This window comes from Chroicocephalus ridibundus, chromosome 10 (assembly GCF_963924245.1).
Source record: "Chroicocephalus ridibundus chromosome 10, bChrRid1.1, whole genome shotgun sequence".
NCBI classification, from domain to species: Eukaryota; Metazoa; Chordata; class Aves; order Charadriiformes; family Laridae; genus Chroicocephalus; species Chroicocephalus ridibundus.
In genome coordinates, this window is record NC_086293.1 from 2943483 (window position 1) to 2959075 (window position 15593).

General features: G+C 38.0%; 1 protein-coding gene across 4 annotated transcripts in view; it reads right to left on the bottom strand.

Annotated features, from left to right (window-relative positions):
- Positions 1 to 551: 551 nt before the first annotated feature.
- PPARG (peroxisome proliferator activated receptor gamma) overlaps positions 552 to 15593 on the bottom strand; it is a 58005-nt gene continuing 42963 nt past the window's right edge. For all 4 annotated transcript variants that reach the window (XM_063347886.1, XM_063347888.1, XM_063347887.1 and 1 more), the window contains 3 exons: positions 15029 to 15228; positions 11131 to 11581; positions 552 to 3823 (listed from right to left, as the gene is read on the bottom strand). In XM_063347886.1, the coding sequence (XP_063203956.1) occupies positions 3576 to 3823; positions 11131 to 11581; positions 15029 to 15228 (899 nt within the window). In that variant the 3' untranslated portion in view covers positions 552 to 3575. The remainder of the gene's footprint in view (positions 3824 to 11130; positions 11582 to 15028; positions 15229 to 15593) is intronic.

The following is a 15593-nucleotide window of genomic DNA, read 5'->3' on the forward strand; positions in this document are numbered from 1 at the left end:
TCTAAATTTTCATTCTAGGCCACTCACGGCAATATTTTCTATAGAAATGGTCACCAGTGAACTTTGTCTGAAGGTGGCCGTTTTCCTGTTAAATAGAGCTTCTACAAGAAACATTTTGATGACTAGTTGGTGCTTGACAGGGTGAGGGAAAGAGGCAGATGGTTGCTGGACATGCGCGGGTACACCAAATTACGTTCTCTGGACATGATTTACCCCCAGTGCTTAAGAAGCAGATCACTGTAAAATACAAGACAGAAAAACAGCCCGGAAGTTTAAGAACCTATGGGAATGTACCAGCGTCCCACTCAGCACGTCGTGGCTGGAGATGTTACGCTGTAGTGAACAGATGACGGAGGAAGGACAGTAAAACTCCAGCAAAATGAAGTTCTTCAAAGGAAGGCATATACCAGCTGGCTGTCTCTATTTTTGAGCTGTCAAATGTTTTTAGTAGCACTGAAGATCAAAAAACAAATTGCTCATTTATGGCATGGCCCGTTCTAACCAAAACTCCAGAGAGTCTGAAAATATTACAACCTACTTATAAACTCCCATTAGCAAGTTTTTTGTTTTTAATAAATAAAGTCCCATAGAAACAGAAAGTATTTACAATTAGATCAAAACTCTGAATATAATTCACAAGAGAAAATGCTATTTTTTGAGAAAATGTTTTCATATCCTCATAACAGTCATTTGTTCTAAATTAGTACAGAGCAATTGTCCATTAAATGAACATTTTTCCCTTAAGACCTATTCTTGCAGAAAAGTATTTTAGGCAAAACTTCCTAACCATGATGTAACCATTTAGAATCAGAACATTTCTGTGATTAGTAATTCACATAAAAATTAACATTTTCCATGGCTTGAGGAAAATGTGATGAATAACTGTCAAAATGTAAGAGAAGACAGGACGTAGGGAGAACAATATATTTTATTAGAGCAGCTTATACAGTTGAAGAAAAGGAGAGGCTTTTGGGCATTCAGTCCCTTCATCCTAATAAAGGGTAACACCTGTTCCTGCAAAACTGTCTTCTCTTTTCTCCTTGGACCATTATGACTTCGGTCACGCTACCACCCTCAAAATACACGGATTGCATACGTCCACGTTGGACTGAATGGCTTAAACGCTCTCACTGCTAAACTGCTACTTTTGAAAATATTACCGCTTGCAATAAAGTAGAATTAGGCCCTTGGAGTTCATGTGCTTCTTGGGTACACAGAAGTTTTTCCTGTAACAAAGTCATGAGCTTAATTTCATTGTCAGTGCATCTCTTCCACTGTTCTTCTCAAATAGTTTTTAATAGTCCTTACATAAGAACATGCCCTAGAATTCTTCTTCATTTAAAACTAATTCTGAGCCCTCATTTGTAGTGAAGCCAATGTAAAATTGGATCGTATAAGAAATGCAGGCTCAGACTGATAGTTTTTGCTGTGTGTTGCTATTATAGGAATTCGGTGTTGGAGCTGTGGTCCCTCTCAGTGCCAGCTCATCTTTGATGTATCCTCCTACAGGAGGGGATGAACTCTGCAATTAAATAGAGGTTCTCCCACTAAGTGATAGATGGCAACATTTCAAATGGCCAGTGTCCAGTGGAAAACAACTTAAAACAAGGACAGAATATTTTCTTCTGAATTGTAACGCGAACAAATTATGTGTGCATGTAATTCCTGTCGGAATCCGATGCTCAGCTAGCACAACGTGCCCATCTTGAAATGTGCAGGAAACATGCAGCCTTGAGCATTAACATGCAATATTCCATTTGCTTTAGGGCAATCATTTCTAAGTTACCTGAAATGATCGCATTGCAAACTTAGCGAAGATCAAAGCCGTTCACTTCAGCCTCGTACTGACTTCGTCTCGGTGCAATTTAACCTGTGGGTTTTAAACCTCGAGGCTGAATGACACGATTCTCCAGACTTCCTGGAGGGCATAATGCTTACTACTGACCGTAGGCCCAGCGCTTATCTGAAATTAATAGTAGGAAACATTTTCAGGCGTAGAAGGCATGAGCTTAAGGATTTATTTTAGTATTTGCCTCTGTCAGCCTCTTTATTGCATAATTTGCACCAACTTAGATTTTCAAGGTCTGTACTGGGGGTAAGGCCAATTTTTACTCCCTGAAAATCACATATATACTTACATTACTCTTGGCCCACTTATATATCAGCACTGAACTTGTCTCACTAAGTTTAAGGCACGCTTTTTGCTACATAAATAAAACGTGTACATGGTGAGGAAACTAAGGGTATTCAATTGAGGACCACTCCTTTCTTCAATACATACATCACAATTAGTGGCTTTTTTTTTCCAGTGTCCCCTCTTCTGGTGTGGATCACACCCGCTTGGCTTTGTCAGGGGCCACATTCACAAACGGCAAATGTGGGCAGGCAAAATGTGAACCTGAGGGAATCCCACATCAGTACTGAGAATGCCAAAAGGAGATAGTGTAAGTAAATTTACCTTCTGTTAAATTTATTCACTCTCCTATGCTTTGCTCCCAGTGGAAATCTTAGGTGACATTATAGGGTAACATAGATAAGAAAATTAACAATCTTAACAGCAGTGAATATCTCAAAGCATTCTTGTTGCCAGCGACAAACAATGATAGCTCAAGCCAAACTAACATCGTAGGGCTTCCATTACGGGTTTATGTTTAAAAGAATGAATCCAAACCTTGCTTTTGTTTAGGGGGAGTCACACTATTCCAGTTTTCCGTAACATTTTTGACTGAATATATTGTTCAACCGCAGCTCATCAAATAATTTGGGAGGGTCTCAGGCCAGGTGGTTTGTACAAACCTATTCCACCGACAGACGGGAAGCTGCATCAGCCCTGGCTGCTCTTCACGTGCCTTGGAGCCGGGGGGGCAGCTCCGTGGAGCCACCACGCCGGCGGCTGCTCCACCTGCCTCCAAAACATTCTGCTTCCCGAGAGTGACGAGCAGTGCATATTCCTTAATTAATTAATTCTTGAAATGGCATCTAGTTTGGGGGTTTGCCCACCAATGATGGGCCTAATTCTTACACTAAGATCTCTTTACAGAGCTCTATGGCTGTAAAATTATGTCACGGTAGGCACACATATTGTCAGGCCTGACATTTCTAACTTCTGGCTTTTAAGCTCTCATAGGAAGTTACACTGATCTGTGATTCAATTTTATTGTTATTTTGCTGCTGCCTTGGGAGCACAAAATCAAACATGATACTTAAAACGTTTCCCTAGAAATGTTTAAGGAGAAAGTTTTTTATTTTTAAGTTGCAAATTTAACTGCATGCTTAACCAACTTCAGTGAAGCATCAATCATACTGGACAAGCAATTTTAAGAAATGAGATAGTTTAAAAAATTCATTCTGAAAATACTGCCAACAATTTCATGATATAGATATTTTTAATATTAAAAGTAAATTGTAAATGTGTCTTTATAAACAATATGCATAAAATAGATCTACTATACTAAGCTCTCTCTTTTTAAATGCTGTTTCACAGTAATTTCTTAGGTATGCAAAGTTTTCCCTCAAAGAAATAGTGCAATCTGAAGAACATACATTATGTCAGCGGATTAGAACTACTATGGTCATTAATATAAGTCTTTATAGATTTCTTGTAGGAGTGGATGAAGACTCATATCTGTCTCCGTTTTCTTTATTATTTGCAACAGCTGCACGTGTTCCGTTACAATCTGTCTGAGGTCCGTCATTTTCTGAAGCAACTTTGCAAACAGCTGTGATGATTCCGGATGATTCAGCTTTAGCTGGAGCTCCAAAGCTTGCAGCAGATTGTCTTGTATATCTTCAATGGGCTTCACATTTAACAAACCTGGGCGATCTAGGAAGAAAGATCGGGAGTTGTAAATTTATGAAGAATACGGAAACATTTATCTCAAGTATTATTTTCTTAAAGATTTCTCAGTATGTTAAGCATTTACATATGGCACTTACTGAGAACTCTTTGACAATTTTTCAGTGTATTTATTTGTAAAATTTTACTAGAATTTCCTCGAAGAAGTTTTAGAACTGGTCTTAGAAACAGCTCAAGCATTTGCATGGTGCAGATCCAGAGACAGGTTTATACAATGCATTTTCCACAGTAAACTGGCAGTGTTTACGGAAAGGAAGAGTGAGATATAGTTGGGGGATACACAGTCTGTATCAGGTAACTCACTTTTGGAAAATCAACATATACTCAGATGGACTTGCATGTAGTTGCTACCATTAAAAATGTTTGCTGCTGAGGTGGACGCTACCCTACCAAAATAAAGGCATGAATTCAGCTTCTGCAGTCATACTGACCTGGGAGACTGAAAAATCACAGGTTCAGTTCTTCTCCACAGCCAAGTTCCGGTTGCTATGAAGAAGTCTCATGACAGCTTTTAGCACCAGCTCATCAGCTTGTGGCAGTGGAGGACTGCTAGATGTGGCTTGTGCAGAAAATGCCTTTTCTGGGCTCCTGCCAACAGAGCTCTCCTCCATACGGAGGAAGCTGCGATGGATGTTTACGACCAAAGCCAGCTGCGTGCACTGCCACAGCTGCCAGAGTCCAGGCTTATCTTTGGCATATCTTATTCTTCGTCAAGAAGCAAAAGCTTTCTTTTTTGACCATCACTATCTTTCATAATAATAGCTGTTCTGTTGTTTCTCTCTGTCCCCAAATACCTTCTTAAGTGGTTGCAATTATTATTTAACGTAATTTGTAACATCTGCTTTCTAACTTGAGGTAATAAATTATTTAATTCTACAGCCATGAAAGTTAATAAAGTCACTTAACATTATTAAATACTCACATAAGATAATGACCACCAATAATTTGTTACTGCTAAACTACTTTATACTGGGTAATGCGTCCTGATTATCAGAATAGTCCATGAAAAATACAGTCAATAATTTAAATAACATTTGCTGTGTAGCTATGAAATGAATTTCATAGGTTGATCAATAAAAAGCAGTGCCTATAGCTAGCCTTAAATTACTTCCCTAAGGCAATATTTCATTTTCAGAAAGGACAAGAGGTTGATCTATATTAAAAATGTAAAAATAGGCTGTTATTTCCTATGATCTTAGTAACCTTTCCGTGCATCCAGTTCTACTAGCTCAGCTTGGCTTGTGTCGTGTACTAGAAAAAAGGCTGAGAGAAAACAAAGCTCTTTATAAATACATTGAGGTTTTACTTCACGGAGAAAAAGTTGCAGTGCAAACTAAAAGGCAGTTGGCATGAAAACACATGAGTATACACAAGCCATGAATACACGTAGGTCACTGATTAGGACAGAGTAGTTAACTCTCAAAGAGGTGGGGTTTGGGATAGGTTTTCAGAAACGGGAGTAACGGCAAGATTGAATATGGAGCTTGATATTTGTTTGATGGTGGTTTTATGAAGTGACTACTTTCAGTTGTAGGTGGTGGGACTCAGGGACCCATTTGGCCACTCTTTCCATTTGGTATTTCATGCTAATAAACCGTTCTTATCTTGTAGAGGTCACTTATTTATACCAGTCAACAGACAATACCATAAAATATGGTTCAGAAAGTTTGTAAGTAAATATCTGCAAGTAGAAAATCGTCTCCAAACAAGCAACGCCTTCTTATAATTTCCTTTGGCTTTCTTATCAAGTCATTTTTTAAAGATACTTAGAGAATTTTTGATAAATTGTAGATATTTATTTCTAGATTACCTAAATACATTTCATGTGCTGCAAAATTTAGCTGCTTTCTGTATATCTTTCAGAAACTTCTCAAATTTCAGAACTTCAGAGTTGTTAATGATTTTGGCTTTGGGTTGCGATAGCTTTAAATTTTACTTCTGTGTTGCAGATGAACTCTGAACTAGCTGGGTATGACTCAGTGTACAGTGATATAAAAAAATCAAAAAGCAGAAAGACTGTGGCCTTGATTTCCTCTGAGATTAATCTCCATTTGCCCCCTGCTTCTTTTATGGTGGGAATTTGTGGGGTGTGAGTTTTTCAGAAGCGAAACCCAATTCAAGCATTGTGCTCCTCAGCCCAACTTTGGAGTCCCGGCAGCAAACCCAGGAGATCAGTACTGAGACTGGAACTTACCAAGGAGCTCCCCAGATTTGGGTGCCCGAGGTCAATCCACGTTCAGCGAGACTTAAGCGCCTAAAATCCTTAAGCTCCTTTGAAAAACCCAGTCTAATGGCTTTATAATGACCCAGTGGAACTGGAGTCAGAAGAGATGACTATGACAAAAGCCTAGGAGATCGTAAGATGTTATTTTTAAATAAGCCGATTCAAGAGGAAGGAAAATTCCCATTGAAGGCAAGAGAGATTTTTCATGAATGAGAACTTCAGGGTATGGACATTATTTTTTGGGTGTTGACAGTTTGCTGTACTTTCTCAGTAAAAATTTCTTACAGAGGAAAATGCTGTTTCTGTTCCAAGAAACATATCTAATCAGAAAAAAAGAAATAAGAGGAAAAAGCTTTACCATACAGATATTATGGTACGTTTCAAGTTGTTAAGGTGCTCTTAAATATACATGCTCCAGACTCATTGGGTTACTGTAGCAAAATGTGTATTTTGTGCAGTAAGGAGCTCCAGGTAGATGTGGCTTGTGGAAAAAAATACAAAGGAAATGATCAACAGTACACTTTGAGAAAAATTTCGATAGATAATAGGAAGAGACAGAATGGGAGTAAACTAGATGTGACACTGTGGTGGAGGCCTTTGGAGAGGCTAAGTAAGACAGAATCGCTGTCGGAAAGCTCACAGAGAAAACCACAAAGGGAACTGATGAGGGAAGTGAAAGACAAAAGCAAATGAGTTGTAGCAGGATATTCTTACGATACAACAAAATTGGGTTACAGAAGGCCAAAAGACAGAGTTGCAATGATTAAGGTGAGAGATGACTAAAAGCGAATTGGACACCTCTTTTAAACCTCCCTGATACAGAAGATTGTTAATTGAAGTTTAGCTTTTTATTGTGTTATTTGCGACCTGCCTTTTATCCATTCAGACTATGCCAAGAGAGTACCACATTTCTCTTTTTACTGTTACTTTGCTGTATTCAGTTTTTCTTTAGGTTTTCATTCATTGTCATACGGCTGTTTCGTTTGGTTTGAAAATTCTGCCGGAAGCTGCTCTCAGTAAGAAAATGCCCGTAGTGACTGGGGAAAGCTAATAGCTCCTTAGTTTGGTGTGTCAACAGTATGACTTTGCATAAATTGTTGTTCTGTACTATCTCAGGGGAAAATGTTTTGTTTGTTTATTTACTTACAGATTTGGATGCTTCTTTCATGTTCCTAACAATAATTACAGTTTTTTCCGTTCCTCACAAGTTGCCATCTGCATGCCTTTACCCATACCTTTATATTTTAATATCTTTGGTTACGCGCCTTTTGCATTTAAATACACATTCCAAAATCTTACTATGATAAAACATGCATAGATACGGCTGGCTGAACCACTGTGCTACTTTTTTTTTGCTGAGGCAGATGTGACTCAGCAGTTTGAGGTTTTTCTCCTGAGACTGTCACATGGATGTATTGTAGTCGTCAGGATTTTGGTTCAAAGCGCACAGTGATTATCTGCAGGTCTTGGTCTGATTAGGAAGCATTTCTTTGTTCTAACAGGTTTGCTACAGCAGGATTTGTGTAGCAGTCAAATACGAACAATTTCTTGGTACTATTCAGCGATAAAACTTCAAATTTTGCTGATCTCAGATTGTAGCAAAATTATTGAGTATAGCGTTTAACCAAGCAGCGGTGGTTCACAGCTGAAAAGTTACTGTAAAGAACACACTCAGAAACTAGAAAAGTGAATGGAGCAACATTTCTGAATTCAAATACTAGCTTGACTTGACGTTGGCTAACAGATTCTGGGTCTCTACAGGTAAACCCCGCCACAGTGCCCAAACACCACTCGATCCTAAACACCACAGAAGATAATATACAAAAGTTCAGGTCCATCCAGTGTATGTAAACATGCTACCAAATTACCTCGAGCTTTTTCTCCATTTGACAACCACCTGCTTGAGTGAGTTTGCTGTTTATAAATGTGGATTATCCCAATAAGGCTTGGACTATCATCATTCCTGCCCAAACACAGACATCCCTCTTGTTCTTAAACCTTCTTCTTGTGACAGTCTTCATTTTCAGCTTAGGTATAGATAATAGTTTTGAAGATGCTTCAAGTTCTTTAACATGTATACCATGGTATTCACTAGTGGCTGAGGATATGCCTTAGTGGCACAGAGAGAGACAACAGGGAGAAAGAATATCTCCTTGAAAAAAGTTTTCCAAATCTCATTTTACCAAAGCATATTTTTGAAAAAGTTACCCTAAGTAAAAGAATGTTGTAATGAGAGTTTGGCATTGCTGTTAACGGCATAAAGCATTTATTTTGTAAAAGCAAGGTAACATCCTACTGCTCACACACAGTCTCTCTGTCTCCTCAGCATTAAATTCAGAATACCAGAATTCATTTGCCATTTACAGTATTGTTTTAAAGTGCAATATACCAACATTAAGAACAACTCTTCAGCTTTGTAATAACGAGTTCCGAGTAAAATTGAGACAGAGCGAGGCTTCACTGAGCGGCTCAGAAACAGTAAATGACTGACTGTGGGAGTGGGAGGACTTTCATTTTGTTGCGATTACAGTTAATTTGCCAGCTTCTTATTACTGTTACATAGGTATTTTGCCTTTTCACGTATAACGCAAATGCAACTCTCTCGATATCAAGAGGCCGAACTGTTTTATAGGATTTCTGGCAAATGCCAAACACTTCACAATGAAAAGTTTTCTACATGCAATGTTCCAGCTGGAATTATCTTTCTCTTTCCCTTCTCTCTTCTTCTTTTTAGAGCTGCATAAGAGACAGCATCCGTGGAGCCAGCAGAACTAACATAATTTTGCTAGGCAATGACAGATTCACTTAGAATTAGAGCATTTGGCTGGGGTCTTTTTTTGTTTCACAAACTGGTTTTCTTTTAAGACATTTGTACAAGGTTTTCTTAAAGTGACTTAAACATTACAGTATGCTAGTAAAGTCCTGGAGGTAATATGAGCTGGTTTTGAAATCCTATTTTAATTAAATCATCCTCGTTCAATATTCATATAGTTCTTACAGAAATTAAGTTCTGTAAGAACATAGCTCTTACAGAAACAAGAGCATCTGAGACGTCTGAGAAATAGGATTTCAGTTCCATAGCGCATAAGATATTATAGCCCCACAGAATGCAGACAGTTCAAGATGTAGCATATCTGACTGTAAGTGCCATGATAAAAGCCACTCTCTAATTGGCAGCAAAGCTTAATTGTTTGCAAAATATAAACTCAGTTTTTACAAATAACTATCATGCTTTTTTTGGGAAAAAAAAAAAGAGGTTCTGAATAAAACTAGTGAGAGACCTTGTTATCAAGAAATTAAAGGATTTTTCTAGAAAGGACTCGTTTATATTTATATGGATTTATGCATTTATATGGATTTGCTTCAGAGTTATTTAAGAAATATGAAAATTCAGGGAGTTCTTTACAGATCTCTGTTTACAAATTATTCTTAAAAAAAAGATGTGTTGATAAATGCGGTTCAGTGTAATCAATGTTTTTCTGTGAATCATTGTCCTCCTGAGATCTGAAATGTAAGATGAGTTACAGCAGACCTATTTCCTCTACTGTGAAGCAAACCTCACCGAAGCGTAGCAGACCTAGCTTTGCAGATTGCAAGTTCCCTTTTTTCAATTCGCAGTGGATTTCGAGAGGCCTGTTTCTCGTCTGTCAAATTTCATTCTATTGGAAAATGCAAAATATTGGCATATTTGGTGTAGCGCCCTAATAGGCTTGTATAATTTCTCCTCCCCCATCAAAGCCAACCAAAAATATGCCAGTAACATATTTCCCCTTTCTGAATTAATTCGGAGTCCTCGGGGATCATTGTGTTCAAAGGTTTGCACAAGAAAATGTCTTCTGGGAACGGTACTTGTTTGAAGTGGATTTAGTTAGTCTAATAAACCATACTGTGATACCACATTTTTACTGAATGAAACACAACGCAAGAAGTAATCGTACGTGATTTTAAATGAAGCTATACGTAACAATGCGCTCTCAACAGAATGTTTAGTTTTCAGAACAATGGCACGCGGTTGTTGTGTTTGATTGCTTAAACGTAATTTAATAACAAAATCCTCTGCATTGCTCTGTGGAGGATCTGAATTCAGAACACTCAGCACATTCCTCCCAGAGATATCTGCAGTACCATTTTAAGCCAAAATACACACAAATCAGTTGGGTAAAATTTTCTTTGTGCGACATCACTAATTTGATTGTATTGGCCAAAGGAAAAGACCTTCAATCTGACCTGAAATGTATGTCTGATCTCTCAGTTTCTTGGTGGAAAGGTTTCTAAGTGAACTAAACCTGGGGAGCAGTCGCTAATTCACAAAACACAATAGCTACACTGCACAATATCACCTCCTCATCAGATAGAACATACTGACTGTCTTCAAAAAAGCTGAAAATTCAGTGTCTTTTTTAATCAAGTGTTAGCATGCCTGTAGGCTCATACCTGGGCTTTCAGATTCATGCTTTGCTCAAAGCACGATGCATGAACATTAATCCAAACAGAGCAGACACACAATGCCTATTCTTCTCAGGCATTAGAAGAGCACGTTTCCCTGAGAAATGCATTCTTTTCCCCCCCTTTCAAAGGCAAACAAAACCGTGCATGAATGAACAAACGATAACAACAATAAAAAAAACCCACCATAAAATCCTGTAAGCCAAATGCCACATGTATTTTGAAATTGTTATGGAGTCAAAGCTGTTTGCGTACAATTAGCAAGCCGCACAATCTAATTGCAGGTTTAAAAAGTCCTCATGCAGAATTTTAACTTTTAGGAGCTCTTGCCAGTGAAATTCCACCCTTCCTGTTTTCAGAAAGATAATCCCGATTTTGTTTTCTAACTAAATGAACTGCTGATTCAGCAGGCATTTCCAGGTCCACCATTAATATCAGGTCATTTACATTTTCAGTTTCTGCTTGAAACTGAAAAAAAGGCAAACAACATCAAGAAAGCTGAAAACTAATAGAAAAACCTACGTGCTGAGCACTTTCTTGTTTGGACAGGAATTAAGTGTTCCAATTCTATTATATAAAATATATTAAATAAGACAGCGCTTACCTCCACTTAGTATAATGACAGCTATAAATATTGCCAGGTCACTGTCATCTAATTCCAGTGCATTGAACTTCACAGCAAACTCGAACTTGGGCTCCATAAAGTCACAAAAAGGTTTTCTCAGGCTCTTCAGAAACTCCCGTGTCATGAATCCTTGTCCATCAGATATAAGAACTCCATCTTTATTCATCAGAGAAGCCAGGAGAGTATATATGATCTCATGGACCCCGTATTTCAGGAGAGTTACTTGATCATTCAGGTCAAGATTCACGAAACCTGGAATGTTCTTGGCAAATTCTGTAATCTCCTGCACTGCCTCCACAGAGCGAAACTGACAGCGCTGGAAAATGCGAATCGCTACCTCTTTGTTCTCCTCCTGCAGCGGTGACACGTGCTTGCACTTGATCTGATCTTCTCCCATCATTAGAGAGTTCATGTCATAAATAACAAATGGCTAAAAAGAAAAGGGAAAGACAATTTACTTTCAAATGTCCTTTCTGTGCTCACTGGAGTCCTGAGAAACCAAAGTAACACACACAGATATAACTCATCAGAAAACACTTGGAAATCTATAAGGAATATATCAAGGGTAGTTGACCCAAAAGGGTTAAATCTTCAAAAACCTATTAAAGCAAATATCCTCACAATGTTGAAATGATTTACAGAGAGGACAAGTAGTTCCTAAGGACTTCTCACATGTTCCGTGAATCCACAATCTAAAAATAGGACTTTGGCTGACACTTTTTTTAATAATTAGGGGAGGGGAGTAAGGAACACTGTTTTCAAATGTCCATGATTTTTGCCTTTTTTGTTTTGATTTCTTCTGTTTTACAGAAGTTCTGTAATACCAGAATTCAAATTTTGGAATGCTTATTAACAAAAGATTAAAACGTTACTCCTTTTACCCAAATTTTACTGGCTTCTGTAAAACAGAATCTAGCGTACAGTGACAAGTTTGCACTTCCGATGACATGACGTCTTTATTTGTAGAAAGAGAGAGTATATTCACATTTTGGTTACTTCACATACTGTCGTGTACTTTTCAAGTTTTTATCCCTCTAGAAAGTGCTGCAAGTAATATCAACTTTACGGTATTGATTGTCTGATAAATTTAACCTTTTGCTGTTAATTCCTTTAAAATAACAAAGTTAGGATATATTTAAACTCAAACAACTCGTCAATGGGAAAGAAAACACAAATAACATGATACAAACTACAGCAGCACAATTCAGAACACAAGAATGAGTCTGACTGAAATAAACTCAACTGGAATAAATCAATTTTGAAAGCAGATTAGAAAAAGTAGTGCCAGGAAAACTTTTGTTAGGATCTGGAAACAATCTGTTTCAGAATACGCAGAAGAAGCTTCTGGTTTTAAAGAAGTGGGTAAGTGGGGATTTCTTGAATATCGTGAAGAATCTTTCCCCTAGAGGGTAAATGCCTAAATAGTTCATTGCTGCACTGAACAAATATCTACTCCTACCAATAGGTTTGTTAACATACTTGATTAATTAACTAAAACACAAGGAATTATACACCAACAACTGGACTAGAGAAATGCATTTTTAAATTTAAGATCTTCTGCGATTACAGATTCTAATGCCTCATTCCCACGGGTGCTCATTCTCGTGGGTTTATGTTCACTATAAGCTGTGGACCACATCCAAAAATAACCCTAGTGAGGGGTCCTCTCCCACAGAATCAGACTCTGGAAACTCCTAAAATTCTATTCCTATTTGATTAAACCAGTCTTGAAGTCTATTCAGTGCTAAATGATTATGGAATTTTTAAAGCTGGAAACGGCTGCTTTCTTCAGCGGTGCCTTCTGGAGAGGCCACTGCCCACGGCTGCTTGTCACTACCCACCACCTGGGGGTTACTGCTCCCACCTCCCACGGCTCTGCAGGTGGAGATGGGACAGCGTTCCGCCATCCCTTTCAGGCCGAGTGGAACACAACGCTCCCACCCGCTCACGCTAGGAAGAGAGCTTTCAAAATGCTTTAGTGAAGTCAATATTCTGCTGCTTACAAGACCAATGGAACTCGGGCCGTCACTTGTGCAGTAACCACAGGCAAACATATCTCCAGACCGTGAGCTTCAGCTCAAGAGAGCGTGAGGTATGACATTACTTTTCCTCTTGCACTAGCATTTCAGTGTGAAACTGAAAAAATAAACACACTGCCCTGAAAAAGCCAGGAGGATAAGGTATTTTTCAAGATGCAATGCTATTTTGGCAGCAGAAAAAACATTTTATATGTGTCTGTACATATGTGCAGGCACATGCAAAACAGTGGAATAAGACGACTATGGAGCAGGCTTTTAAAAGGCATGTTTTAGTGCTAGTAGGTCATTCCTTTCTTCTCTTTCTAGAAAATGTTAAGCGGGAGCACCAAGTACAAGAAAAAGTAATCTACTCTGTTCATGTACGTGTACTATAGAAAGATATACTATGTCACCAGCCTATTGACATTAGAAGATGAAAATCAAGAAAGACTTTAAAATAGCTAAAAGGCTTTTAATATAAAGATTCAGATGAACTTTGTGAATAGAATCTTATGTCAAATGAGCACTGTATATCCCAGAAGAGGATGAGTTAGTCATTTGAGTTTTGACACACCCATTTAGCCTATCCAGTCATTTTCAGTTAACGCAGATGACATAGCAATTAAAAAATCACATAAAATTAAACTATGCTCATAGTAAACAGTTTGATATTCCAAAGCACAAAGTCCACTACGGTTCAAGTAACATAGAAGTTGTAACCATTAAATGCTGAATGTGGCTCTTTCAGTGACCCTCAAGTGGACTCAGCGTATCACCTTTCTGCAGAATAAGTGAACCGTGCTAGCGCCAACGTTGTGTACTCCATGATGAAAAGTTACTCAAATTTCAAGTGTCCACCACATCTCAAGTTTTGATGTGAGGGGTACAACCAAGTTAGGGACAATATTTAAATTATGATTTTAACTGCCTTTAAAGAAGAAAAGCCTAAAAAAACCTCTGAATTCTTTCTTGGTTTTGAAATTGTTAAATAAAATAAATACAGTCTCCGTTGTAATCCTGACAATACAACTTCTGCTGATCGTTCTAGAAAATATACCAAATTAAGAGTTATTAGTTTTGGCAAACTATTTTGCTTTTTAGGTATTAAAATAGTGACAAAATTTAAAACCTGCCGTAATTATCAGATCTTATTTATGCTCCTTCTCACCGATACAGAAGATTGTTATGTATTGCCAGTGAAGTTTCCAAAGCAACCAACAAATATACATATCTCTATACCTAACTTAAAAGATTGTCTTGTACATTAATCTAAAATTCAGATTGTACCACCGCAGGATACTGATCTGGTCCAAGATAAGCCAGTTCAATGCAGCAAGTCATCAGAGCATCATAAGAATGAGCATCATAGTTAAGGCTAACGATGGTGCTGGTACTGGGAATCATTTGACATTTGTGAAAACGAGTATTCCTTTGGGTACAGCTAGTACTGATGAGATGCTCTGATAATGTGCCGGGAGCCGGATGCTTGAACAGTATAGCAACCCATTGCTGACAGCTAGATACCACCTTAAACAGATAGTGTGGAAGATAACCTTTGGTGAAGGAGAAGGAAAACGGGAAGAGTGGATCAGAGAATACAAAAAGGTTAGGATGACCTTCAAATTCTTGTACTGGTTTCAAGTATTTTATTAGGTGAACTTGGAGTTTTTTCAAATAATGTTTACTTATCCTATCTAAAAACATTTCCTGTGTTTCAGACACAGCTTGAAATATGTAACTGCCAACAGAAAAGTTTTGTTGTTTTTTTTTTTTTTTAAAAAGATGTGTTGTCAATGTTGTAAATCATTTACTCAAAAGAAAGAAAGAAATAAAAAAAAAAAACAACGGAGGGAACTAACTGATTTGTCTGTCGTCTTTCCTGTCAAGATCGCCCTCGCCTTGGCTTTGGTCAGAGGGAAGGACTTTATGTATGAGTCATACAAATGCTTGGCAAGTGCTCGTAGATCAGCAGATTCAGGGTTTAACTGGTCGATGTCGCTGGAAATCTCTGCCAAGAGCTTCTCCTTCTCCGCTTGTGGCATTCGCCCAAACCTGATGGCTGAAGAAGATGACAAGCAATTACTATAGCTATAGATGCACCTAAAAAAGCATATTTTAATAGCTTTTTATGTCACCTTTTGTTATGAGCTCTTCAAATTTTTATTGAGAGAGTACTTCGGCTAGTAAGAGAAAGAGGATTTTCTCCAGTAATACAGGCAAAACAGCTGAAGTGCTTTAAAGAAACGCAAACAAACAAATCTCAAAGAGGAAACAATTTATGTGCCCAAACAGTGAGATTACAATATCTTGCTTGGAAATGCAAAACTATTGTCAGCTCACCTGTCGGTGAAAACCACTGCTTCGACCTCCAATCTAAATAAAATGTAAAGAATCTTTAAGATATTAAAGTTCTGTTGGCTTAGG